Genomic DNA, 26,584 nt, shown 5'->3' with positions numbered 1-26,584 from the left:
GCGATCCCAGTCTTCCCAGCTGGTCTCCCATCCAAGTTCTGACTAGTGCCAACCCTGCTTGGCTTCTGAGATCTGATGAGATTAGGCTAAACCAGGGCTTTTTTTCAGCAGGAACACGGTGGAACGGAGTTCCGGAACCTCTTGAGAAGGGTCACATGGCTGGTGGCCCCACCCCCTGATCTCCAGACAGAGGGGAGTTGAGATTGCCCTCCACGCCAAGTGGCGCGGAGGGCAATCTCAACTCCCCTCTGTCTGGAGATCAGGGGGCGGGGCCACCAGCCATGTGACCATTTTCTCCGAGGGCAACCCACTGAGTTCCACCACCTCTTTCCCCAGAAAAAAAGCCCTGGGCTAAACCATGCTGCCTTCCCTCCCAAACTAGAAATACTAAGCGTTTTTTTAAAAAAGTTTTACACCTTAATCTTGCACTTCTGAATGGGTTGGATCCAGACAGCTTTTTGCTCACCTTGCCCAATTCTCCTACTCACTATAGCCCCCGTCCCATGCGGCTTTTGTACATGTAGATCCCAGGAATACCAGCATAGCTTTTGGGGGTGGTCAGAGAGAGACCCCTCTCTCCCTTTTCACCAACAAAAAAAACCTGGTTGGATTTAACCCAATATTTTATATATTTATTTACTTATACTCCTGTTTTTTTCCCAGTGGGGACCCAAAGTGGCTCCCAAAATTCCTCCCTTCTCCTTGTTATCCTCACAACAACCCTAAGAGGCAGGCTAGTCTGAGAGTGTATGAGTGCTCCAAGGTCACTCAGCAAGTTTCAATGGCAGAGTAAGGATTTGAACCCAGACCTTCTATATCCTAGTCCGGCATTAACTACTACCCCATGCTGGTACAATGTAAGCACTGATACTGAATAAATATGACTCACAAAAGCCCTATGCAGATCCTTTAACAACATTGTAAAAAAACAATTTAATTTGGGGTATTTTTGAAAAAGAACTACAGTCAAATTCCAGTGTATCTTCAGATAGAAAATGTCCCAAAAGATTTATTGTCAAAGGCTTTCACGGCCGGAGAACGATGGTTGTTGTGGGTTTTCCGGGCTGTATTGCCATGGTCTTGGCATTGTAGTTCCTGACGTTTCGCCAGCAGCTGTGGCTGGCATCTTCAGAGGTGTAGCACCAAAAGACAGAGATCTCTCAGTGTCACAGTCAACACTGTGTCTCAGGGCCAAGCTACACATGACGAATGACGAATGGCAAGTGGATTGAGTGGAGGGCAAGTGAACAGGGAGAAATACACTTGCCATTCAAGTGTCATTCGTCATGTGTAGCTTGGCCCTCAGTCACTGTGACACTGAGAGATCTTTGTCTTTTGGTGCTACACCTCTGAAGATGCCAGCCACAGCTGCTGGCGAAACGTCAGGAACTACAATGCCAAGACCATGGCAATACAGCCCGGAAAACCCACAACAACCATCCCAAAAGATTGTTTTGTTTGTGGTAGCAGAAATCATTGTGTTTCACTGTATGAAAACATCCAGAGTTTGCAAACACACTTTGACATAAGGCAGAATGTTTCTTTTGTGTAGATTCACCCTTCCCTTTTTGTATATTGAATTACTCACACTAGTATTGCTCCTTTGGAAAGCTATATTTTTTAAAAAATTGGATTAACAAAAACTATGTTTTGAACCTAACCCATTAGACAACTAACACGAACACTCATGAATTTTAAAGGAAAACTTTAAAATCTAAAATTGACAATTTCTAACGTTTTTAAAACCTGGGGGATTTTTCTACCCCAGAGCTATGTATCTCTATGGTGAGGCAGCTATTCTCTAGGTGGTCATAGGTTGTTATGCAGGTTAATATCTCCACAGATCACTTTAAATGGTTCCCTGGATCAGAGTGTTCTTAATGAACACAGAGGAGTTGGCCACGTTAGTTTGTAGTTGCAAAACAGTAAAGAGTTCAGTAGCGCATTTAAGATTAACCAACTTTATTGTAGCATAAGCTTTCGAGAACCACAGCTGTCTTTGTCAGATGCATCGTCAGACGAAGAGAGCTGTGGTTCTCGAAAGCTTCTGCTACAATAAAGTTGGTTAGTCTTAAAGGTGCTACTGGACTCTTTACTTAATGAACTTGTGGAGCATTTTCTTAATCCCAGCCTGTCTGTATGCTGGGGCTTTTCAGGGGTTTAAATGGCAGGCATCTTTCAAGGGGGGCAAAGAGGAATGTAAATGTTTTTAATCTACTGTCATAAGCTGTCCTGAACGACAAAGAAAGGCAGGATAAAAATGTTTTAATAAATAAATTTTAAAAATCAGAAAGTAACTTAGGTTGGATGACAGTTCTTTGTCAACAGGAATGGTGGGATTCAATCCAATACCTAATAGTGGGGGGAGTATTCGATTTTATTATTTATATTATTCATCAGGAGCCCCATGGCGCAGAGTGGTAAGCTGCAGTACTGCAGCCCAAGCTCTGCTCACGACCTGAGTTCGATCCTGGTGGAAGCCGGGTTCAGGTAGCCGGCCCAAGGATGACTCAGCCTTGCATCCTTCCGAGGTCGGTAAAATGAGTACCCAGTTTCCTGGGGGTAAAGTGTAGAGGACTGGGGAGGGCAATAGCAAACCACCCCGTAACAAAAAGTCTGCCAAGAAAACATTGTGATGTGATGTGCCCCCATGGGTCAGTAATGACTTGGTGCTCGCACAGGGGACTACCTTTACCTACATTATTCATAGTCCACCTATTTCACTGAGACTTAAGGCAGATTATACAGTGTAAGTCAATACAATACAATACAATTTGTAAACAAGCAGAAATCCAATACAGAGCTGAAACAAAACAGAAGCAATTTTACATGGCACATTAAATAATGTGGAAACTTCCCAGGTGGAATAAACTTGCATCAACAAACTGTACCCAGTAGTATAGTCTAGAGTCCCTATCTCTTTACCAGAGCATCTTTCTGAACCTTTTCCTTACAGCACAGCTCTATTACCTGTGTAAAAAAAAACCCCTCTCCTGAATAATTCAGTTTTGCATTGTTTGTGGAAAGCCAGGAGAGTGGGGGCCCTTCCTAAACTCCTCAGGCAGGCCATTCCATAAGGTGGGGGCCACTGCAGAGAATGCCTGTTTATGGGCAACTATTGGTTTTGCCCATGTGCAGGGTGGCACCTGCTAGGGTTGCTATTCCCCTGGTGGAGGTGGGGGAAGCCCTACTGGAGTCTCCAAGTCGACTTTGAGGGGAGACCCATGTAGAGTGCATTACAGTAGTCTATTCTCAACGTTAACATGGTCAGGTGGTCAGATCAGCTGTGTCAAGGTAGGGCGCCATCTCCCAGGCTAGACTGAAAGTCTGTCTACACAAGATGTCTCAGCACGTGTTCAGCAAGTGTAGGGAGACACAATGTTAGCTGGGAAGCGTAATTTAAAAAGACAGAGCTGTTGAAGATCGCTCCTCAGACAGTTTGTCCATTTCTTCTTCGCCTACAATTACACCTCTCCAGTCTAAAACTGTGTGGGATCGCCACCAGAAGGCAGCAAGGAATAACTGGCCTTGAACCTGGAGAGGTTATAACGAGCTGAAGTTTCCCTTCTGGCATTTTACAGTCCCTTCACACAGCTCCAGTATATAGCAAAGCCTTTGCCCTGCTACTGGCTCTGTCTTTTTAACTACCCTTCCCAGTCTAACATTGCATCCCCCAACATGTGTTCTTCACGTGTCAGATGTCTCGTGTAGAGAGACTCTGAATTTGAAGTTTCTTTCTTTCCCGATCTTCACAGAAAATGCATCAATTTGTACTTTAAATAAAAAGACAAAAGAAAAGTGAGATTCTGCCCAAATATCTCAGATATCCACATGGATGTCAAAGGGAAGAAACAGCTTGAACTCAGAGCTGGTTCTCTAGCCAAGCCACCCATATGACTGCTTGAGGCAGCACAGCTGATACCCCACAGGGGCGCAGTTGCCTCTCAGCCACCCACAAGATGAGAAATGGCTGGCATCTCCTTCTGGGCCCAGGCCAAGGCAGGCCAAACCAGCAGCCAGATCACCTGGCGATCGAGCTTGCCCACGCTCATTCTCACTACTACGGCCTGAGGCTGAGCCCAGCGGTCCCTGGAGGCATACAGCTTGCTCCTGGCTGCTAATGGCCTTCCAGGGGTTTCCCTGGCAAATAAAAGGGTGAATCTGCTCTTGGCAATGTCATGTATGAGCCCCATCCATGCCAATGTTGATTCTGTTCTGCTGAACACAATGTATCTTGCTATAGCTCAATATCACTTTGCTAGTGTCATAACTATTCTTTTCTCAGGCTTTCACACGTGTTTATCTGATGAACTGTAACAGCTTCCAGTGTTTATGACCTTGTGCTCATTCCCAGACAGTGCTGTGTCTTGCTTCCTAGTAACTCAACGTGATATCACAAATATGTGAAACGTTCTCACACCAAGAGAGCGCCAAAGTATTGTTTATGGTTGGGAGGGGGGAGAAAGGAGTAAACTAGAATGTTAAAAGAGAAGTTTCTCTCACATGATGTCATTCTTGTCAACTTCTACTCATGCTGCTTAGACGTCTACCTTGCTTCTAAGCAGTTCTATGGACCTGTATATGGAAATGATCTGATTTCTGAATAAAAGCCATTTGACCAAGTACTTGTGTCTTGCTGCAAACGGTCCAGAGATCTGTCTGCCGTATCCTGTCATCCGTAGCCTGACAGGCAATGAGGTCTCATAGAGCAAGAGAAGCAGAAAGGTTGGCCCCTGCCCCAAGGAAGGAATAGCCTGAACTCTGAGTCAGAGATGGGGAAAGAGCTATGAAAAAAGCAGTTGCTGAATGTACGCGGCCTGGTTGTGTTTCTTGGATTGTAGAGTTAAGTCACATTCAGACCTGCCCTAGTAGCCCCCAAGACTGAAAAGGGAAACATGCTCTAAGGAGGCAGATATTTACATCAGCAGTGCTCATTTCGAGGGGGAATGCGCAGGAACGCAGTTCCGGCAGTTCCCCAAAGAGGTCACATGACAGGTGACCCCACCCACCTGACTCTCAGCCATTTTGGGCCCATTTCGGCCTGGATTAGAGCTGAAATGGCCCGGATCAGGCCTCTGATGGGTGGTGGATCACTCTCCCGCTCAGCAGCGGCGCGATCCTGACCATTTTGGGCCCCTTTTCAGCCATTTTCAGCCCCTTTTTGCCATTTTGGGCCCAATTTCGGCCCTGAATGGCCAGGATTGGGTCCAAAACAGCCAGGATAGGTGATGTCAGGGGGTGTGGCATATGCAAATCAGTTAGGCTAATGAGACACTTCTGGTGATGGCAAGGGGTGTGGCATATGCTAATGAGTTATGCTAATGAGTTCCTCCAGCTCTTTTTCTACAAAATGACCCCTGCACATCACACCACATGACAAAAGGCCATACCCAGCCAGCCAAGGGTCACATTCATGCAATTCACTCCGCTCTTTTATTGCAGGTGGATTAAATTTGAAGAAAAGGTAGAAGATGGAGGAGAACGCTGGAGTAAACCTCACGTGACAACTCTGTCCCTGCACAGCTTGTTTGAACTACGGACATGTATAAGGAAAGGAGCTGTCCTCCTAGACCTGGAAGCTGGCAGTTTCCAGCAGATAGTTGGTAGGTGGGAACTGTGAGACAGTTGCTCTGTCTTCTTGGGCACATGTCCTTCCTTGACCAAATGTTGGGTTACTAGCAGTTCCCTAATCCAAAACTCTGACACTTAAATAGCCAGGCACGTACACCCGTGTGGACTTTGCCATGGCTCTGGTCGTTCTTCTGGGCTTCTGTGGATCTGGTGCAGCAAGGACTCCAACGTAAGTCTGTCATCATTGTAGCTTAGGCAAGGCAGCGGTGGCCAGTCTTCCTTCTGTGCCTGTTTCCTTACTATCACTCAGAGCCGGAACATAGTTATGTGGGAGTCCTGAAGGTCAACACAATTGCACCCCTAATGGGAATGCAAGAGCCCCTCTACAACCTGCTACAGTGGAGAGAGAAGAAAGAGCCAGTTTTGGAGGGCAGCTTCTGGGCAACGGAAGAGTACCTGCCTGTGTGAGAGGTCCAACCATCTGTATATCTGAGTGTGCACATAACTCTGGGAGGAAGAGAGGGTTTAGGAGGACTCTTGCGTCCATCTATTGGCACTGGCTGCTGTGTACAGGATTTAGGCCTGATGCTGGAACTTATTTAGAAGTTGTACATGTTGGGCAATGAAATTGGTCTTCTTACGTGGGACTTTGCTATTATGTATTTATGAGTGTGGAACCTACAAGGACATGTGAGGGGGGGGTCACTTCATTTCCCTCTGTATCGCTTTCCCCACACTATGCACTTTCTCTCCTCCTGGTGGCCCCCACAGCCCCTTCCTTCTTTCCCACTCACCAGTCATGCTTTTTAACTCTGCCTCCCTATCTTCAGCTTTCATTATTTGCTTCATTTGTAACTCACCTTTCTCCTCTCCTCTATTTTATCCTTACAACAACCCTGTGAGACAGGTTAAGCTCAGAGGGTGTGACTGGCCCGAGGTCACCTGGTGAGCTTCCATGGGAGAGGGGTGATTTGAACCTGGTTTCTCAGATCCTAGTCTGGCACTCTAACCACTATACTACATTGGTTCTCAGCTTTTCCACCTTCCTTCCCCCTGGCAGCCTTTCCCTGGGAAAAGTCTGGCCAAGTTACAAAAGTCATGCAGTAGCAAATTTCTCAGGTGAGTTGGGTAGTAGCCACTCCTGGGCTGCAGCTGGGCACAGGTGAGTTGTGTGGCATCATGTCAGAGCCACCACCTGTGTAAGTGGCACAAATTGCATGGTAGCAAGTTGTCTGGTGGTTGCTGCTGGCTCTGACAAGTCATCCCTCCAGGAAGGAGTGGGGAGCAGGGATGGAATAGGAGGCCAAAATAGGTCTGGAAAGGGCCCTCCCACCCACCTTTTACTGATAGAATCCAAGGCTTGGAGGCTGGCAATAATGTTGTGTTTGCCTAGCAGCTAGCATAATGGCTACTAAAGGCGTTCACTTCTTAAAGGTACAGGCTCTGCTTCTATTATTTTTGGTGAGGGTTAACTCTCCAATGCAATTTTTAAAGATTTTTCTGCAAACATAGAAAAGAGTCCAGTAGCACCTTTAAGACTAACCAACTTTACTGTAGCATAAGCTTTCGAGAATCACAGTTCTCTTCGTCAGACGCATGTAGTTATATAGTGGTGTTCAGGAAGTGAAACTCTAACCACTGCACCCCACTGGCATTTATGGGGTGGCTGCTGTTGAACAGTTGCAAGCAGCCAGGGCTGGGTGAGTCATGCAAGACAGCTGGTAGGCAAGTTGCTGGTGGTTGCTGCTGGGCCTGACCCCATGTGTCGTCCCTCAGAAGCCAAAGCAGCCCTGGAAGGGCTCTGTGCCCTCTCCCTACCTTTTACTAAGCTTGAAGGCTGGCATACTGTTGTGGCTAATTTCATATTTTTCTGCAATCCTGGGGCATTTTTCAGGTGTGCAGGAAAATCTGTCTTGTCTTTAAGCATCCACAGATTAGGGCCACTTGGCTTTTAGTTTATAGGATTATTGGTATTCCAGAATTATTGTATTTGCTGAGTGGGATTATGCAGGAAATAACACTGTACACATATATGAAATTGAAGAGATATGAAAAATATCACATCTCTCTATCTAAAATGCAATTGGTCCAGCCTCAATTTGCCTCAGGGTAGCACAGAAAAGGGAGAGGACACTTAGACTTTCAACTGGGTTCCTCTATTTGGAACCACCTCCCCAACATTGGGCTTTTTTCTGGGAAAAGAGGTGGTGGAACTCAGTGGGTTTCCTTCGGAGAAAATGGTCACATGGCTGGTGGCCCCGCCCCCTGATCTCCAGACAGAGGGGAGTTGAGATTGCCCTCTAAACTCCTCTCTGTCTGGAGATCAGGGGGCGGGGCCACCGGCCATGTGACCATTTTCAAGAGGTTCCAGAACTCCGTTCCACTGTGTTCCAGTTGGAAAAAAGCCCTGGTTGTTAGCATTTTAAAGGAAAAGGGTCCTTAAAAATATGGCTTTTCTTCTTTAAAATGTTAATAATAAAGTGGGGAGCCCAGTTTCCAATAACAAAACTGAGTGGCGATTGAAAGCTTAAATCTCCTCTCTCTTCCCTGCATGACCCCAAACCCTGAGCAAGCCTACCAGTTGCATTTCGCAGCTCCTGGCTAGAAACGTGGTGGTAATCGATTTCAGCGTTCCGCAGTGGCAACAGTTACAGCAAATGAAATCCTCCTTGTTTCCGGTAGTCTGAGTGTGGTTTTGGTTTGTGTTCCAGAGAAGGTGATTGAGACCCAGATAGAGAAGCACGCCCTCAAGCCAGAGCTCATGAAGAAGCTCCGCTACGTCTTGCTCCTCCGGCCTAAGCACCACGCGACCCGACCCCAGCTGAAGGTGCTGCTTGAGAGGGGTCTGGCCTCTTGCTTTGGTGAGTAGCTGCCGTGCGAGTTGTTCTCTTCCTTAACGACTTAACGCCAGCCTGCAAACGATCAGAGTGCTAGGCACAGACTTCTCGGATCACAACCCATTCAGGTCTGAACACATATTGACTAAGAGGGGCTAAAGGTTATTTCAGGGGGAGGGGCTGTGGCCAGTGGAGGAGCCTGTGCTGTGCATGAAAAAGGTCCCAGGTTTAACCTCCAGCATCTCCAGCTAAAAAAAGGTCAGGGCCGTTTTCACACTACTTACCTGCTCCCAGAACGTTGCGAAACATCGTGCAAAAAACGCAGAAGATAGCGTCTTCTCGCAAGAGTTTTGCGCGAAAACTCTTGCGAGAAGACACTATCGTCCGCATTTTTTGCACAATGTTTCACAACGTTCTGGGAGCAGGTAAGTAGTGTGAAAACGGCCCAGGTGATGTGAGAGACCTTGGCCTGGAGAGCCACTGCCAGTCAGGGTAGAAAGTATAAGTCACCTTTCTTTCCAAGAAATGTTCTTAGCATCGGTGGACTGGCCTTTTAATTTGCTGAGAAAGTCCCGGATGGGCCACTGCCCTGGAGGACGACTGGTGACCCATCGCTATCACTGCTGCGACTGAGATCGTAGCCAAGGGGACGCTTGCAGTGCTGTACGTGGCAGGGCCATGCGGCTCAGCTTGTTATGACATGCCGGTCTGCTCCTAGTTACTACAACAGTACAGAAAAGTCATGTGAGCACTAGCACTGCAGAACCGCCCTTGAAGAATGTACAGGGGAATGTGAGAGGAGCAGACCAAGGCCGTTTTCACACTGCTTACCGGCCACGGGACATCGCGCCGAGCTCCCGGAACGACAGCGTCTTCCTGGAGTGATATCGCGTGAGAACGTTCTCGCGCAAAATCGCGCCAGGAAGACGCTGTCGTTCTGGGAGTTCGGCGCGATGTTCCGTGGCCAGTAAGCAGTGTGAAAACGGCCCAGGTGGACAGGGCTCTTTGGCAAAGTCCTGAAAATGGCAATGGCTGCCAGGCTACTGCGAGGCAGAATCGAGTTCAACAATGGACCCTGGTATTCTCTTGCAGGACATTTTGTAGGCAGTATTTAGCTCTGGGGCAGAATTGGGACAAGCTAGTCCTGCGGCATCTGGCTGAGGATAACTTTTGATCTTCTCTTTGAACGGGCATTTGATAAGCAGCTTCTCAGAGACTCAAAGAACAAATTAACCACCAAACTGAATGGGTGCCGTAACTTCCTTCATTTCCCCTTGATTTGTGTTGCAGATAAAGCTGACAGCCCCTCAGATGCAGGGAGTGAAGTTTTGGATAAACCCCTAAAGGAACAAGTAAGTAACACCTGATGGATGTAGGTGGAGGATGAGAATTGGACTCCTCAAATGGTCTATACCTGTCAGGGGCTCCCTGAAGGGGAAGGCTGCCCCCACAAAAGGACTCTTTAAAAGTTGTCCAGTCTTCACACAGCTGTCCTTTTAATAACAACATAAACAACATTTGATTTATAGCCTGCCCTTCAGGACAACTTAACACCCACTCAGAGTGGTTTACAAAGTATGCCATTATTATCCCCACAACAATGACCCTGTGAGGTATGTGGGGCTGAGAGAGCTCTGGAAGAGCTGTGACTGACCCAAGGTCACCCAGCTGGCTTCAAGAGGAGGTGTGGGGAATCAAACCTGGCTCTCCAGATTAGAGTCCTGCTGATCTTAACCACTACACCAAGGTCTGCACCCTGCCAGAGCTAACTCAACACCGGAGTGACCTGATCAGGGGGGGTATCATAGGAACAGACAAACCTCTCCCACACTTGTGCCTCTGCCACCCCGCTCCAGCCCAAAGCCTTCTGCAGAAGCTGCCCTCTCTGGCCAGAGCCCCTGAAATCAACGATACCCCATGCCTGTCTGAGCCCTACCCACGGCAAGGGTGGAGTGTGAGCAGAGCTCTGCAGTAATGCCGTACCCCTTCTTAACCCTTCCTCCACGGTTTCCTCACCCCAAGAGCCAGCAGGAGAGATGTTTCACTATACTAAACTTTCCATGACATACTGATGGGCTGTTTCACTGGGAAGAATTCGCACATCCAGCCCAAAATAAATGGCTGGTAGGGTTGCTCTCTCTCTCCTCTCTACAAGCTCCGTTGTCCAGGGCTCCAGACTACAGAGATCAGTTCACCTGAAGAAAATGACTGCTTTGGAGGGTGGCATGCTATTCCCCTGAGCTCCCTCCCCTCCCCAAGCCCGGTCTTCCCCAGGCTCCACCCCCCCAAATCTCCAGGAATTTCCCAGTGTGTAGGTGGCAATCTTAGCACATGCTATGATTTCAAATCAAGCAAAGGGGTAACAGGAGCCATCATGGATTCCTGTAGATGCCTTTATCTGTTGCGATTGCAGATGTCATGACAGGTGAGAACAAAATGAAGACGCTGGACCGTTTGGCTTCTTGGGCTCTGGAGCGACTTGGCCCCGGGGAATTTTGTCCCACTTCCCCCTCTTCAGTCACGTCTTCCTTGCTTTGACCACTCTGCGTTCTGTTTCCTTGGCAGCTGAAAAATCGTTTTAAGACGAAGATCCCAGCAGGGGCCGAAGTGGCCAACATTCTTGTAGGGGAAGCCGGTTTCCTGGAGAAGCCCCTCATCGCCTTTGTGCGTTTGCAGGACTCGGTGTTTCTTGGGGGCTTGACGGAGGTCGCTTTCCCGAGCAGGTAACAAAGGAGTAACCCTGATAGCTACAGATGCCACCTGGGGTTAGCAATTCTCAGCCTGGATGCCTGTGCGGGGAGAGGTGGATTGTTGGTTGAGTGAGGATTGAGACAGGCACCCAAACTGTCTCAAGGGATGTATTTCATTTATAACTTGCCTTTCTCCCCTAAGGAGACACAAAGCACCTTTCATCATTCTGAACTCCTTCATTTTATGCTCACAGCAACCCTGTGAGGTAGGCTAGGCTGAGAATGTGTGACTGGCCCAAGTTCACCTGCCAGCTGCTATGGCAGGGTGGGGATTTGAACCTGGGTCTCTCAGATCCTAGTCTAACACTCTCACCACTGCACCACACTGGCTGTCATTTTGGCTATTCTACAGCGTCCCTTGTCTAGGCAATGCTTAGGCTATAAGCAACAGCTGCTCCGAACAGAATATCTTTGTTCAGGAAAAGAGGGGCCTCAAGGCAAGCCTGGGCGACTTTGCTTCTCCCCTTTGAGAACGAGCAGGGCCTAAGTCCACGATACGCTTTCCCCAGAGACGTGCCTGGGTCCAGTCGACAGCCGTTATCTGTGTGTTCCGTGCCTGAACTTGTTTCCAAGGCAGATAGGGGCCTCATTTGGATTGGAAACTTGGGGCTTCAGCCTCCTCCTCCGCTCAACATATTCCCAACCAGAATAGCCCCAGGGATTCACCGCCTGCCCCGCTGGGCATGGCTGGATCGATGGGGGGGGCAGGGGGGGTAGTCTGTCCCGGTGTGCCGTGGAGCTGGCGACAGCGCGAGTGGTTGGGAGGCCGCCCACACCATTTGCCTTTCCCCAGGACAAGGGGCGCGCGGCAAGCCGGCTGCCCCTTGTCCTGCGGGGCAGGTGAACAGCGCGGGCAGCCTCCAAGCCACTCGTGCTGCCGCCACCTCTGCGGCGCGCCAGGACAGCCGGCTTGCTGCGGGGGCGGGGGGGCGCCCCAGCGTCATGATGTCATCACGCAGCTCCAGGAGCATGCGGCGTAGAGCCTAACTACGGTTGCTCTGGGTGCTGGCAACCGTAGATCCGGCCCTGCCGCTGGGGAAACTGTTGTGTACTGATGGAGGCGGGGAAGTTTCACGAGTAGGGCAAACAGCAGCCTCCAGGCATCATTACAAGAAAGAATGTGTGTCGGGGGAGGCTGAAGCCCCTTCTCCCAATGTGCTGCAGTCCTGATCCAGACTGGGGCCCCACAAGTTTAAGAATCAAGTCCCAGTTGGGACCACCTCTGTTGACAAGACCTGAGGGCAGGGCTTTTTTTCTGGGAAAAGAGGTGGGGGAACTCAGTGGGTTGCCCTCAGAGAAAATGGTCACATGGCTGGTGGCCCCCAGACAGAGGGGAGTTGAGATTGACGGAGGGCAATCTAAACTCCCCTCTGTCTGGAGATCGGGGTGGGGCCACCAGCCATGTGACCATTTTCAAGAGTTCCCGGAACTCCGTTCCACCACATTCCAGCTGAAAAAAGCCCTGCCTGGGGGTATACCACTGGGAAGTACAGCCTAGAGGTTAGGCCCTGAGTGTTCTTTAGGACTGCAATGCCAACCTCCAGGTGGGTCTGGAAATCCCTGAGAATCACAACTGATCTCCAGCAAAGATCAGTTCCCCTGGAGGAAATGACCGCCTTGGAGGATGGACTCCAGGCTCTGCCCTAGGGTTGCCAGGCCTTTTATCATGGAGGCCTCCTGACAGCAACCCTCACTGCCTGCCACTTCTCTGAGCAGCATCAGGAGGGAGGGGAAAGCCAGCATTACATGCAGCATAACATGACTTCTGGGGAAAACCTGGAAGTAACATCACGTAGGTCTAGGAATCGCCAGAAACTCTATGGTTTCCTCAGAAGTGATGTCACGGTGCATGTGATGCCAAGCCTTCATGTCCTCACCCCGCCCCCAGGTTCCTGCCAGTTGCCAGGCATGGCCCCCAAATCTCCAGGAATCTCTGAAACCAGAGAGTTGGCAATCCTAGTGTGCTCCGTTGCAGTAGATGCCATCCTGCTCCTGCCCATGAGACCAGCGCAGTCCTAGGACCCGGGCAAAAATGACTGCTGATCCAGCACAGCTTTGACCCTCACAAATCAGCAGAATTCTACCCGCTTTGCATCTGTTTGTACCGAGGAGGGGATTATGGTCACAATGTGGAGCTTGCTCCATATTGGAGCCGATGAACCGTTCATGGTGTCCTTCTGGGTTTCTCTAGGTTCCTCTTTATTCTGTTGGGACCCAGAGCCAAAGTGAAAGCCTATCATGAAATCGGCAGAGCTGCGGCCACTCTCCTGACAGACGAGGTGAGTTTGGCAGCAGGGTGTGTGGAAATGGCAGTTTTGGCAGTTTAAAATGTGGCAAATTTATATCTTGGGCATATCTAGACTGTATTTGTGGCATTTTATGGCATGTGTCAGTTTTGCCACATGAATAAAGCAAAAAGCCCCACACAAGCTCTTATGTTTTCCCTGGATGTTTCCTCCTGGGTGGCAGGATGCGTTTATTATTCCAGAGACGGCTGAGAGGGGGCTAACATTGGGGCTTTCCCCCTGCAGCTTTTCCAGCGGGTTGCCCGGAAGGCACAAGGCACAGAAGATCTCGTTGCAGGAATTGATGAGTTCCTAGATGAACTGACCATCCTCCCCCCAGGCAAATGGGACCCAACCATTCGTATTGCTCCCCCCAAATGCTTGCCCTCCCCGCAGAAAAGGTACGTGCAAAGAAGAGCCGGGGGCGGGAGAGAAAAGCTCAGATCAAATTCTATTGCATCTGCTGAGATCTAAGCAATAGTATCCCAGGTCTCTATGTTGGAGGAGCCACAGATTTTCATCTGCTGGTGCGCCTGTTGGCTGAGTATTGCATTTCCCCAGCACTCCAGAAGCGACATCTCTCTGCTGGAGAACTTAAACGGCAAAGAGAAAATCACGGTGGGGCAAATAAGATTGCTGCCTGTTTGCCAGCACCCAGGTCACTGACGTGATGGAGTTTCAGCTCCAACCACCACCAGTCCTTTGAGCTGGAGAATGTTTTGCTTTACTTCTTGCTGATTGAAGTGTAGTTCCTCTGCTTCACTGTGCAGCCCTATTGGAGCCTGCCAAACATCCCTCCAAGACTGGGCACTTTTTTAAAAAGAAGTGGGACAGCAATCTGAGTAGCTCTCTGCAGCAGTCTCCACTGACCACCACACTGTCTCCACTGACCACCACAGATACAATGTGGACTACCTAAGATAAGGTGATTAGGCCACTTCCGTAAACGCTGTGGTCTGGGAGAGCGGAAGCCCTCAGAGGTCCTGGCAGGGGTGGGGTAGTTGGAGTCGGAGATGGACGGAGCAGCAGCAAGTACAGAGAGCTGAGCTGAGCTGTCAGCAGCCCCCAAATTACTGCCGCCTGGAAATGTTCCTCCTTTCATTCCCAGGATCTCCATGCACTTCCGCGAATGGGGTCCGCATTCTAACGGGAACGTATCCGCCATGGAGGAGCGGCATCTCCACGGGCACCAGAACGCCAGTGAGGAGCTGAAGAGGACAGGAAGGTGAAGTTCATAGACATGGTTGGCAGGAGTGCTCGGGGGGGATTGTGGGAGGGGCTTCAGGGTGGGTTCTCTAGCCAAGCCCCCCAAGCAACTGCTTGAGGCAGCACCACGAGGGCCCAGGCGTCAAGACCACAGGAGGTGATTGGGAGCCTCGCCTTCTGGGCATGAGCTTCTGCTGGCCGGATCCAAGGCAAGCCTCCTGCATCACGGAGTCTGTTTGGACTCAGCCAGCAATGGTGCAGCTCCAGGAGGTGATGGGTAGGGTTGCCAACGACAGACTGGGAAATTCCTGGAGATTTGGGGGTGGAGCCTGGGCAGGGCAGGGTTTGGGGAGGGGAGGGACGTCAGCAGAGAAGTGATGCCGTAGAGTCCACCCTCAGAAGCTGCTATTTCCAGTTCCAGGGGAATTGATCTCTGTAATCTGGAGATCAGTTGTAATGCTGGGAGATCTCCACGCTCCACCTGGAGGCTGGCAAGCTTTACCGATGGGTGTACCTTGCACAGGGCTTGGACTGGCCTAGGGGGTCTTTCTTCCAGGCCTCCAAACTAAGGAAGTGTGCAGATCCAGAAACGCAATTGCCATTGTGCATCAGGGCTGAGCTTGGGCTCACATCAGAGGCAGGTTTGATTCTTTCTTGGCCTTCCCCTAAGATTCTGGGCAGGATGCAGCTTCGAAAAGAAAAACCATCCCAGGAAGGAACCGTAATCCAGCAAGACTTCCTTCCTCTTGTAGGTTGTTTGGAGGGTTAGTAAAGGATATTCAGAGGAAAGCGTCCTGGTACTGCAGTGACTTCTACGATGCCGTGAACATCCAGTGCTTCTCGGCCACCCTCTACATCTACCTGGCCACAGTCACCAATGCCATCACCTTTGGGGGGATGCTGGGGGATGCTACAGAGAACATGCAGGTCTGTATAAGAATCCTGCCAGGGGTGGGAATACACCCCTCGCTCTCCTTTTCCCCCTTCAGGTTGCCTCAGCCCACTTTGGGGCTGCAGGAGAGCAGGCCGTCCTGGGCCAACAAGAGATGGGGAGGGTGCGGATTGGGCCAGGCTGTGCAGTCCAGGCAACCAGAGCTGTGTGCTTCCCCATATGTTGCAGGGTGTGCTGGAGAGTTTTCTGGGCACGGCCATCGCTGGAGCCTTTTTCTGCCTCTGCGCTGGCCAGCCCCTCACCATCCTGAGCAGCACCGGGCCTGTCCTTGTCTTTGAGCGGCTTCTCTACTCCTTCAGCAAGTAAGTGAGGCCCCATTTCAGCATGTGCAAGCCAAGCTCCACTTCTCCCCTCATACAGACAGCCCTTGAGGAGAGGCAGTTTGGTATTGTGGTTAAGAGCGGCAGGACTCTAATCTGGAGAGTCGGGTTTGATTCCCCACTCCTCCGCTTGAAGCCAGCTGGGTGACCTCGGGTCAATCACAGCTCTCTCAGAGCTCTCTCAGCCTCACCCACCTCACAGGGTGTCTCTTTGTGGGAACAATAATGACATTGACTTCGTAAACTGCTCTGAGTGGGGCATTAAGTTGTCCTGAAGAGCGGTATATAAGCACAAGGTTGTTGTTGTTCTATTCCATCATGGTTCCATCCAAACACATCCTGACGATGTGTCCAGATGAAACCTCTTTCTCCGCCTGGCTCCTGGTGTGACTGTTGCACTCCACGCAGTGGGTGACGGACATTCCGCACGGCTCAGAACCACCACAAAGGGATGCCAATATGGCCCTGTCGATTGACAGTGTCATCCGCTTTGAGTTTCAGTGAGAAAGGTGGACTATAAATAATGCAAATAAATAACGTCTGCCCCGTCGCAGGCAGGGGAACAGGGGAAGCTCTCTGTAAACTGCCCCCAACCTGGCACAGTTGGAAGCACCCAGAACACCCAACCAACCCCTTTTGTTTACTCTTTCCCAGTAGGTTTCAGTTATGACGTGACCGAATGAAGTGTGAGGACCCAGGCAGTGTGATAAACAACTTTATTTAACAGATTTAGTAATAACTGGTGTTCAAAACTTTGTAGATTAAAGAGAATAGTAAAGGTAGCTGAACAAAAAAATAAAACACCCGAATGCAACTAACTAGACTGTTCCTAGCTGTCTAGGGCTGCCAGACCCCCAGTGGAGGTGGGGGATCACCCGCCCCCAGCCTCCCACCTCCACCCCACTTACCTGGCCAGCGGGGGGGGGGTGCGTGCCCCCCTGCGGAGCTGCGCGCCCCCGCACACAGCAGCCCCAGGATCAGGCCTGTTTTGGCCTGGATTGGGGCCCCTGTGGAGCGCTCCTGCGCTCCGCAGGGGCCCACAACAGGCCTGACCCACCCCAAAACGGGCCTGATCCGCACCAGCTTTGGCACGGATCGGGCCCGTTTTGACGCAGATTGGGCCCATTTTGGACCCCTGTGGGGCGTGGGAGCGTTCCTGCGCTCCGCAGGGGCCCACAACAGGCCCGATCAGCGCCCCAACGGGGGCTGCACGTGCGCACACCTGCTCCTCCAAGGTAAGAGCCAGGCCCCAATCTCCCGCTGGGAGATCGAGGGGGCCTGGGAACCCTATAGCTGTCTCTTGGTGACTGACTCAACTATCTCCCCCCTTCTGGATGAGGGATGCCTCCGCCTGCAGCAGCCTCTCCTCAGCTCTGCTCCCTAGAGTAGGGGCCTTTTATCCTCTCAGGCACCACCTCCCTACTTCTCTATTGGTGCCATTTTCCGCTCCAAATCCCCTCTTAACCAATCACAGGGTCCAAAGGGGACATAAGAAATGCAGGCCCTATAGTCACTCTAGTACAGGCTTCCCCGGAGCCACTAGGCCTCACTATGTAGCCCAGGCTCATAACATTCCCCACACGCATCAGGTTCGGTCCTCTGTGGGCTCAGCTAGAAGCAATGCAAGTGATCACCTGATGTCTTAATGTTCTTTACCAGCAACCATGAGGGCGGTTTGGGTCAGGGCTGTTGTGCTGAGGCAGTGGGGTGGGGTTAGTCCTTTCTCAGTACTCTGTTTCCCAGGCAGATATCCGCCTTTCGCCCTGAACTGCTGTTATCCCAATAGAGAAACAATACAGGCAGATCATCTTGCCACCCACCCTAAGCCAATAGCTATTTTGGGGTGGGGGGGGGATTTCAATGTAGGATGTGATGCAAAAAGAAAGAACCGAGCTGCCCCCTGCCATAGTGTAACCTGCATCCTAATAGGGGAGGCACAGTTGTTATATTTAATTATTTAGGGCATTTCTGGGCCACTTTTCTTCCCAAAGGTGGCCCAAAGCTGCCTACAGAAATTTCCAAACAATGTAAAGAAGCAAAACAACAACAACAATAAAAATTTTTAAAAGGAAAAAACATGTCCTGGGTGATCCTGATTCTCTGGGCCAGCTAACACAAACAGGCCAAGGCCCCCTTGGCTTGCTCCTCTGGCCATTCCCAGTTTCAAGCACCAGCAAGCAGAGAAGAAAATCCCCAGCCCAGATGTTGCTGCCCACAAATGCCCGACATATCACGTAGCTGAGTCTGTGGCTTGCACTTTAGTGCTACTCCTTTGATAATTTAATGGGTAATGAGGGTAATGCACCATCCATCTCATGGTGTGGTCTCTGGTTCACAAAACATAGTAATCCAACAGCTGCCATCTGACTGTAAAAGTGTGAGAGTCGAGTTGGGGAACTCATGGGAAAAAGTCATATCTAGTTTGGCCCAAAAATTATCTGCCTGTACCACGGTTCCACTCTCAGTCACCATCTTCCAGGAAATTGCACAACAACAAGGGAGCCACTTGGACAGGCAATCAGAGGCAATTATCTACGGCAATTCACCACTGGGGACTGTTGGATGTCAGTCTCCTGTTGGATGGAAGAAATGATGAGTAGGCTGTATGTGCTCCATGTTGAGAGATTCTTGGGCAGAGATGGGCCAGCTATGTGGCTATTAACATCTCGGGATGACTCCCTCATCTTGCACTCCCTCTCACAGACATCGTTTATTCCCTGGCAGAGATTACAGCTTGGACTATTTAGAATTCCGCCTGTGGATTGGACTCTGGGTGGCCTTCTTTGGCCTCATCTTGGTGGCAACCGAAGCCAGCTACCTGGTGCAGTATTTCACTCGCTTCACGGAGGAAGGCTTCTGCGCCCTCATCAGTTTTATCTTCATCTATGATGCGGTTAAGAAGATGCTGTCCCTGGCGGATCACTACCCCATCAACTGGGACTACAAAATCAGCAATGTCCCCTTGTACAGTTGCACTTGCAATGGGCCAGAGAGAGGTAAGATCAGCAGCCTGCGCCATTGCGGCGAGTGGACTGGAATGGCCAAAACTCTGCAGACGCAACACTTCACGTTGTTGAACAGATATAGTTGACCTAGTCTTTCAATGGCCCCTTTTAGACGAGGGCAGGCTAAAGAAAAGCCGCCCTTAACCTGTGCCATCTACAAACACAGAGAGGGCTGTCTAGTCCCGGCGGCCCCCCCCACCGCTGCCGCCCAAGAGAAGCTCTGAATGGCCCCTCATGAATCCTGAAATTATCAAGTCCTCCAAAATTTGAACCAGTTCTGTTAAAAAATGTAGTTTCAGAATGAGAATGGACTGGCTGTTTTTTGCAGGAAACTCCTCTCTTCGGAATGAGACGCTGTTCACTGCCTCCAGAAGCTTTGGAGAGGTAAGAAACGAAATTGTGCTCACTGGTTAGGGATGAATGAGAGAGAACCAAAGTCTAGCATTCTCCAACTTGGCTGTGGTTAATGCAGTCGTCCAAGGAAGGATTGGGGCCTCTTTTGTCCGTGGAAGAATCTCACTCTTTCCTCATAGCAGAGAAGGTGGCAGGTAGTTTTGTGGCTCATCAGATATCCCATGCGGCCCCTCCTCTGTTTTTCTCCATGCTTATCCTGACCTTTCTATTTATTTGAGATTATCTCTGGCCTCTTTCATGGGTTCAAAGCATGAATCAGACAGAGCAGGGCCACAGTGGGCAAGCTCCATCCATTCCTAACTGCAGTAGGAGGCTCACCCACCGGGGTGTGTGTGCTTGGGTGTGCGTGCGTGTGTGCACATACATGCACACTGCTTTTCAATAGCTGATTCCTGCACTCACAGACAAGCTGTCTCCCCTCACCATACCAAGGGTCCAAAGCCTCCCAAAAATATTGCTGCCACCTTCTAGAGTTTCACATAGCCAAGAACATCCTTCTCTGACTCTGACAGCAACCAGCAGTGCAATCTTAGAGCCGAACTACAAGTGACGTCTTACACAGGTTGGACACTAGTCGGCTTCCCTCAAGTTTTGATGGGAAATGTAGGCATCCTGGTCTTGCAGCTGTAATGGAGAGCCAAGCTGTAAGACCAGGGTGCCTACATTTCCCATAAAAACTTGAGGGAAGCCGACTAGTGTCCAACCTGTGTAAGACGTCACTTGTAGTTTGGTCTACTCAGAATCCTATTGAAATTTCCTCAATGGGGCTTACTCCTAGGAAAGTGTTCTTAGGATAGTGCTGCAGACCAGCGTTTATAAGGAGCCAAAAGAAACCCAGCATTGACAGGGGAACCCAGTTTCCATACAGGTAGACAGTGGGGTGAAGGTACAGGAAGATATTCAACAAAGTAAAAAGCCAGAAATTTGCATGGCATTTTGAAAGGCAGAAGTCAGAAAACTTATAAACACTGGCAAAAATGATTAAAATAGATAGATTTGAATCAATCTGTTTTAATAAGTAGATTGCTGCAAAATAAGATAGATGGATCTCTCTGTACAGTGTTTCCTAGCCATCCAATCCATAGGTAAAAGCCAAGCTTTTCTGTGGCTCCCTTTTCTGGGAACAGGCACAGGTGATGAATCTGACAAAACTGGCAGACAAAAAAAACCCAGGCCCCTCCTGCATGGCCTGGTGCAGTGATGGGGAATGCCCAAATTATGATCCCGGGTCTTCAGGGGAAGCACAACCCAATAAAACACAAACTATACAGCTATCTACATACCAGTTGTGTTCCTAGTCAGCATTATTATCTGAATTAAGCCTCAGATTATTCACTCTAATCCCGTCCATAAGTGGCCCCAACTACTTACTGAGAACCTAAAGTCCAGTGGGCATCAGAAAGAAAGCCGGGTGTCATCAGCATGTAAGTAATGCCACACCCTCAGATCCCCACACAGCTTCTCCTGGTGATTTCCTGTAGAAGTTAAACAGCCTGGGAGACAAGATGGAACACTGTAGCATCCACACGCCAAAGGCTACAGGCTGGAGCCACAACACTTTCCCGAACCTTTCTGCCCCAAAGGACCAGGCTAACTGCAACACAGAGACTTCCAGCCCCATCTGACAAGGTGACCCAGTAAGATGCTACGGTCTGTGGCAGGCACTGAAACCCAGGAGGTGGCCCCAGAGAACCAAGAGCCATGCCGTCCCCAGGTTGCAGGTTGTCCAGTAGGGGAACCAAGGCGGTCCCAGTCCCCAAACCAGGCTAGACGCCAAGCTGAAATGGGACTAGATCAGTGGTACTCGCTCCACACGCAGCTTGTGGAGAGCCGCATTTCCAATGACCATCAACCAAAACAGCCAAACTCACTTCCCTCTTTGGGCTGAGGCCTGCACCTCAGGGAGGGTTGCAGCCTACCTGTTCTTCTGGCGATGGCTGTTTCAAGGTGGGAAGCACCTGCCAACCACAAGCCTCACCAGGCAAGGGCCTTACACACTTTCCTGAAACACAAGGTAGGTGCCATATTGGGGCACAGAGCTCAGAAAAGCCACAGGGCAGCATGTCAAACAGCCCCAAGTGGCTTCCCCTGAGTACCACTGAACTAGATAATTAATCATCATCAGCCAAGATACCCTGGAGCTGAATCCAGTGTCCTTCCTAAGAACTGAATACTGGAGACTGGTAGGAAGCAGTGCAAGTCACAAGGGGCTAGGGTTGCCAGCCTCCAGGTAGTGGCTGGAGATCTCCCGAAATTACAACTGGTCTCCAGGCCACAGAGAACAGTTCACCTGGAGAAAATGGCTACTTTGGGGGATGGACTCTATGGAATTATGCCATGCCGAGGTCCTTTCCCTCCCCCAAACCCCACTTTCTCCAGGTTTCACCCCCCAGATCTCCAGGAATTTCCCAACTTAGAGCTGGCAACCCTAGAAGGGGCCGTGGCGGGCGTCTTCAAAAGAGTCTCGCTGCGTTCTCTTTTAACATGGCACGGTCCATTACTTCCCTTAGGAACAGCCGGAACGGGGCTCTGACTCGCGAAAGCTCACCCCCTGCAAATCTGGTTGCTCTCTAAGGTGCCCCTCGCCTCTGCCCACAGTCCGGGGTCTGCTCATGGTGCATCTCCCTCGCTCATTCCTTATAACTGGACGGCGCTCCCAGCTATGGCACTTGGCTAACACGAGGGAGCTTGTCGCTCCCTCCCTCCCTCCCTCCACAGCAGATCCATCTGGATTCCGGGAACTGGTCCCTGCTGGCCAAGGACGAGTGTGTGCAACTAGGCGGCCACCTGGTGGGCAACAGCTGCAATTACGTGCCTGACATCACCTTCATGTCTTTCATTCTGTTCCTGGGGACCTTCCTTTGCTCCATGACCCTGAAAAGCTTTAAGACGAGCCGCTATTTCCCCACAACGGTGAGTGCCTCTTGCCCTTCCCGTGGTTGCGTGTCATGAAACACCTGCATATAAGCCGGGGGCTCAGGAGGAACGGCCTCTCCCATTCTCCCAGCTCCCAAGGCCGCTCAGCGTTTCCTGCCTCCTGCTCAGTCCTCGTTGGGCTCTTAGTTTCTCCCTCCCTTTAGGTAAATTTACCCGCTCCTGCTTTTCTGCTTCTCTGGGGAGACCCCCAAGTAGGAACAGAGCCCACCGTTGCCTGGCTTGGCTTTGCTGCTGTCATGATTGACTGGGGGGGCAGCCGCTTCCGCAGACACGGTGGGTCAAATCCTGTGGGTGTGTTCCACAGACAGTGGCAGAGATGGAAGGCACTAGTGGAAGAGCCTCTAGATGCAGGGGAAGGGGCCACCATAAGCAGATCGGCTCTGTGGGATCCATCCCAAAGATGGTTGTGATTGATGATGGTCAGGGCTTTTTTTCAGCTGGAACGAGGTGGAACGGAGTTCCGGAACCTCTTGAAAATGGTCACATGGCCGGTGGCCCCGCCCCCTGATCTCCAGACAGAGGGGAGTTGAGATTGTTCTCCGCGCCGCTCGGCGGCGCGGAGGGCAATCTCAACTCCCCTCTGTCTGGAGATCAGGGGGCGGGGCCACCGGCCATGTGACCATTTTTTGTCTAGGGCAACCCATTGTGTGCGGAACAAAAAATCCACCTCAAACGACTGATAAAGTGCATTGAAAGTGCATTATCCAACGTGTGCGGAATCAGCTGATCTCCACTGCGACGGCTGTGCATCGAGGGGAGTGGTTCAATGGCAGAGCCCCTGTAATGCAAGCACAGGCACCCTTCGCACCACTGAGTGTGCAGCATGCCCCACCAGTCAGGGCCAGCCCCATGCAACATAACTTGCCACTTTCAAGGGGCTGGTATTGCAGATGGAGCAGAGGCAGGTGGATTTTCCAAACCGAGCTGGAAAGCAGGGGCTGCGTGTGTCGCTCGTTTCTGCCGTCTGCATCCAAACTCTGCCTTTCTTTCCCAAGCCTTGGGTAGCAATCAAGTTAGGGTTGCCAAACTCCAGGTGGGGTCTGGAGTCCTCTCAGCACTGCAGCTATCTCCAGACTACAGAGACCAGCTCCCCTGGGTGGACTGGAAGCCTTGGAGGGTGGACGCTGTGGCTTCACAGGCCTGCCAAACTCCCTCCCCTCTCCAAACTCTGCCCTGCCCAGGCTCTGCCTCCAGGAATTTCCCAGCCCGTAGATGGCAAGTTGGCAACCCTAAGCCCAATCAATAGGCATGGACACTGGGACCTCCCCCTAACAAATAGTGTGTCCCAAGTTTTGGTCTGAGCCCCCCCAGTACAGCAGAAAGCTTTCTGGTCCAAACCAACATAAGCAATCACCAGGTTCCTGAAGGGAGTGACAGCCTTTCCACACATGCTTTCATTTTTCTACTTAAGCTTTAATTCAGAGGAGTTTCATCCAGGGCTTTTTTTCAGGTGGAACGTGGCGGAACGGAGTTCCGGCATCTCTTGAAAATGGTCACATGGCTGGTGGCCCCGCCCCCTGATCTCCAGACAGAGGGGAGTTGAGATTGCCCTCCGCGCCACTGCGCGGAGGGCAATCTCAACCCCCCTCTGTCTGGAGATCAGGGGGCGGGGCCACCAGCCATGTGACCATTTTCTCCAAGAGCAACCCACTGAGTTCCACCACCTCTTTTCCCAGAAAAAAAGCCCTGGTTTCATCTATGTGTTCGGCTTTATACTGGTTTTCAGATTTGCGGCTCCAATATCCTATTGTATTCTGTTTTTCATTGCATGTCCCAACTGCTGATCATATTGTATTTTTGCTGTGATGTCCTATTTATTGAAATGGCCTAGTTATTGATTATATTGTATTCACTTGCAGCATGTAATCTGCCTTGGATCTCAGTGAGAAAGGCGGACTATAAATAAACAATAATAATGATAACTTTTAAAATGTATTTTAAACCTGTTTTTAGGAGTTCCATTCCTCTCTTCCCTCATGTAATCATTATGAAGCATGGCTGAGCAGGGACCTAGAGCCAAGCTACAAGTGATGCCTGACACAGGTTGGACACTTGTCAGCTTCCCTCAAGTTTTGATGGGAAATGTAGGCGTCCTGGTCTTGCAGCTGTAATGGAGAGCCAAGCCGTAAAACCAGGACGCCTACATTTCCCATCAAAACTTGAGGTAAGCTGACAAGTGTCCAACCTAGGTAAGGCGTCACTTGTAGCTTGGCTCCTAGGCACCTTCTGGCAAAGCAGGGCTCCCATAGCTCTACTGCGGCACCTGCCCTTTCTCATACCTGACTGTGTGCCACTTCCTTAGTTCCATAAAAGCCCATCGTTGTTCTAAAGGCCTTTTCTCCCCCAAAATCCATTGATCTATAGAAAGGATATTTTGAGTCCCCTTGAAGAGTCTATGGACTTAGATGTATATTCAGCTACTACAGATTACCACAGCTACCTATCAGAAACGATCATGAAGGATAATCAAAAAGAGTCCAGTAGCACCTATAAGACTAACCAACTTTACTGTAGCATAAGCTTTCGAGAACCACAGGTCTCTTCGTCAGATGCAACTTTATTGTAGCATAAGCTTTCGGGAACCACAGCTCTCTTCGTCAGGTATCATGAAGGATATGCTTTTATTTCTAGAAAGGAACGAGGGGGGGGGGCTTAATTTTCTGTTCTTTAGGCTTTTTACCTCTTCTAAAGTTTCTCATCCTAGGATGGGTCAAAATGGAGATTAATCTTGTGGGCCGACTTTATTTTGCTCTCCTGCTAATTCTTTGGTCTGGTTTCTCAGCTGAGGCGGCTTGTGAGCGATTTTGCCATCATCCTAGCCATCCTCGTCTTCTGTGGGATTGACGCTGTCCTTGGACTGGAGACTCCCAAACTCATTGTGCCCAGTGAATTCAAGGTGAGGCTGGTACAAGATATGGGCCGTTTCCACACTGTTTACCCTGTTCCGGAAAACAGTGAAATCTCGCGAGAAGATGTTGTTATCGCGTGAGATTTCGCCGTTTTCCGGAACAAGGTAAGCAGTGTGGAAACGGCCCAGGTGAAGGGGCTATTCTGTTAGGGTGGGGAATGGATACACCAGATGTCTCAGATTGCATTTCTGTGGGACTTCTGGCACGTGGGAGGAGTGCATGACCTACATAACCAAGAAAGAGACACACACACAAAAAATCTCTCTGGATATAGCATATTTGATAACTTTTCCACAAAGAGAGGCCATTGCTTGTGTGAATTGTTGCTCACGATGACTGAATGCATGCACATCCTGCCTGTATGTGTGTTTGTAAGAAACCACGATGTACATTCACTTTACAAATGAAACCAGGGATTACTACTGGATAAATGTGAGGTTTCAATTGCACATTTAGCTGTATATGCATGAGAATTAACTCGATGCACTTATAAAGAAAGGTCACACGTGCACTGTACATGGATCGTGCGTGCATTCATTAGAGCTTGTGAACAGGGCTTGCGTCTTCCGTCATGCCATGCCATGCACACTCAGTTTTAAGAAACCAGAATGACTTCCAGGCACATGAATATCCTTTGCATACACCTGTTCAGGGCTTTTTTTCTGGGGATTTAGGTGGTGGAACTCAGTGGGTTGCCCTCGGCGAAAATGGTCACATGGCTGGTGGCCCCGCCCCCTGATCTCCAGACAGAGGGGAATTGAGATTGCCCTCTGCGCCGCTCGGCGGCGCGGAGGGCAATCTCAACTCCCCTCTGTCTGGAGTTCAGGGGGCGGGGCCACCAGCCATGTGACCATTTTCAAGAGGTTCCGGAACTCCGTTCCACCGCGTTCCAGCTGAAAAAAAAGCCCTGCACCTGTTTATCTTTGGTATGATTCGCTTCTTTGTGAGCACCAGGAATTCTGGAAAGAACATGTCACTTTCACTTTGAAACCATTGATCTATCCTGTCCCTCTCCGTGCCAAATGCTAGCTGAGGTTTCGCCTTGCTTAGTCTCATCAGGAGCGACATTACTTTTCTTGGATGCTTCTCCAGTGCCCTGAAAATATCCACCAGTTTTACAGCGTAATCCTAAAAAGAGATTTCAACGGGCCTAGACTAGATAACTCTTCTTATGATTTGTACTGTTAGTAGCTTTCACTTTTTTCTTTCTACCTCTTTTCCACTATCCACCTTTTAATGGAAAAGAGTCCAGTAGCACCTTTAAGACTAACCAACTTTACTGTGGCATAACCTTTTGAGAATCACAGTTCTCTTCATCAGATGCAACTCTTTTCGATTTTGCTACTTCAGACTAACACGGCTAACTCCTCTGGATCTATGACCATGGAAAGCACTTTT

General features: G+C 50.1%; 1 protein-coding gene across 1 annotated transcript in view; it reads left to right on the top strand.

Moving 5' to 3' along the window:
* Positions 1-26,584, top strand: part of SLC4A9 (solute carrier family 4 member 9) — a 69,656-nt gene that overhangs the window by 8,374 nt on the left and 34,698 nt on the right. Inside the window, exons 2-14 of the mRNA XM_054984926.1 lie at positions 5,443-5,603; positions 8,283-8,432; positions 9,699-9,760; positions 10,974-11,131; positions 13,350-13,437; positions 13,690-13,844; positions 14,552-14,668; positions 15,402-15,576; positions 15,770-15,903; positions 18,646-18,917; positions 19,255-19,310; positions 22,059-22,253; positions 25,060-25,173. Coding sequence (XP_054840901.1) covers positions 5,443-5,603; positions 8,283-8,432; positions 9,699-9,760; positions 10,974-11,131; positions 13,350-13,437; positions 13,690-13,844; positions 14,552-14,668; positions 15,402-15,576; positions 15,770-15,903; positions 18,646-18,917; positions 19,255-19,310; positions 22,059-22,253; positions 25,060-25,173 — 1,837 coding nt within the window. The remainder of the gene's footprint in view (positions 1-5,442; positions 5,604-8,282; positions 8,433-9,698; positions 9,761-10,973; positions 11,132-13,349; positions 13,438-13,689; positions 13,845-14,551; positions 14,669-15,401; positions 15,577-15,769; positions 15,904-18,645; positions 18,918-19,254; positions 19,311-22,058; positions 22,254-25,059; positions 25,174-26,584) is intronic.

This window comes from Eublepharis macularius, chromosome 7, assembly GCF_028583425.1.
Source record: "Eublepharis macularius isolate TG4126 chromosome 7, MPM_Emac_v1.0, whole genome shotgun sequence".
Taxonomy (NCBI): Eukaryota; Metazoa; Chordata; class Lepidosauria; order Squamata; family Eublepharidae; genus Eublepharis; species Eublepharis macularius.
The sequence above is the reverse complement of the archived record's forward strand: the minus strand, read 5'-3'. Positions and strand labels throughout refer to the sequence as shown.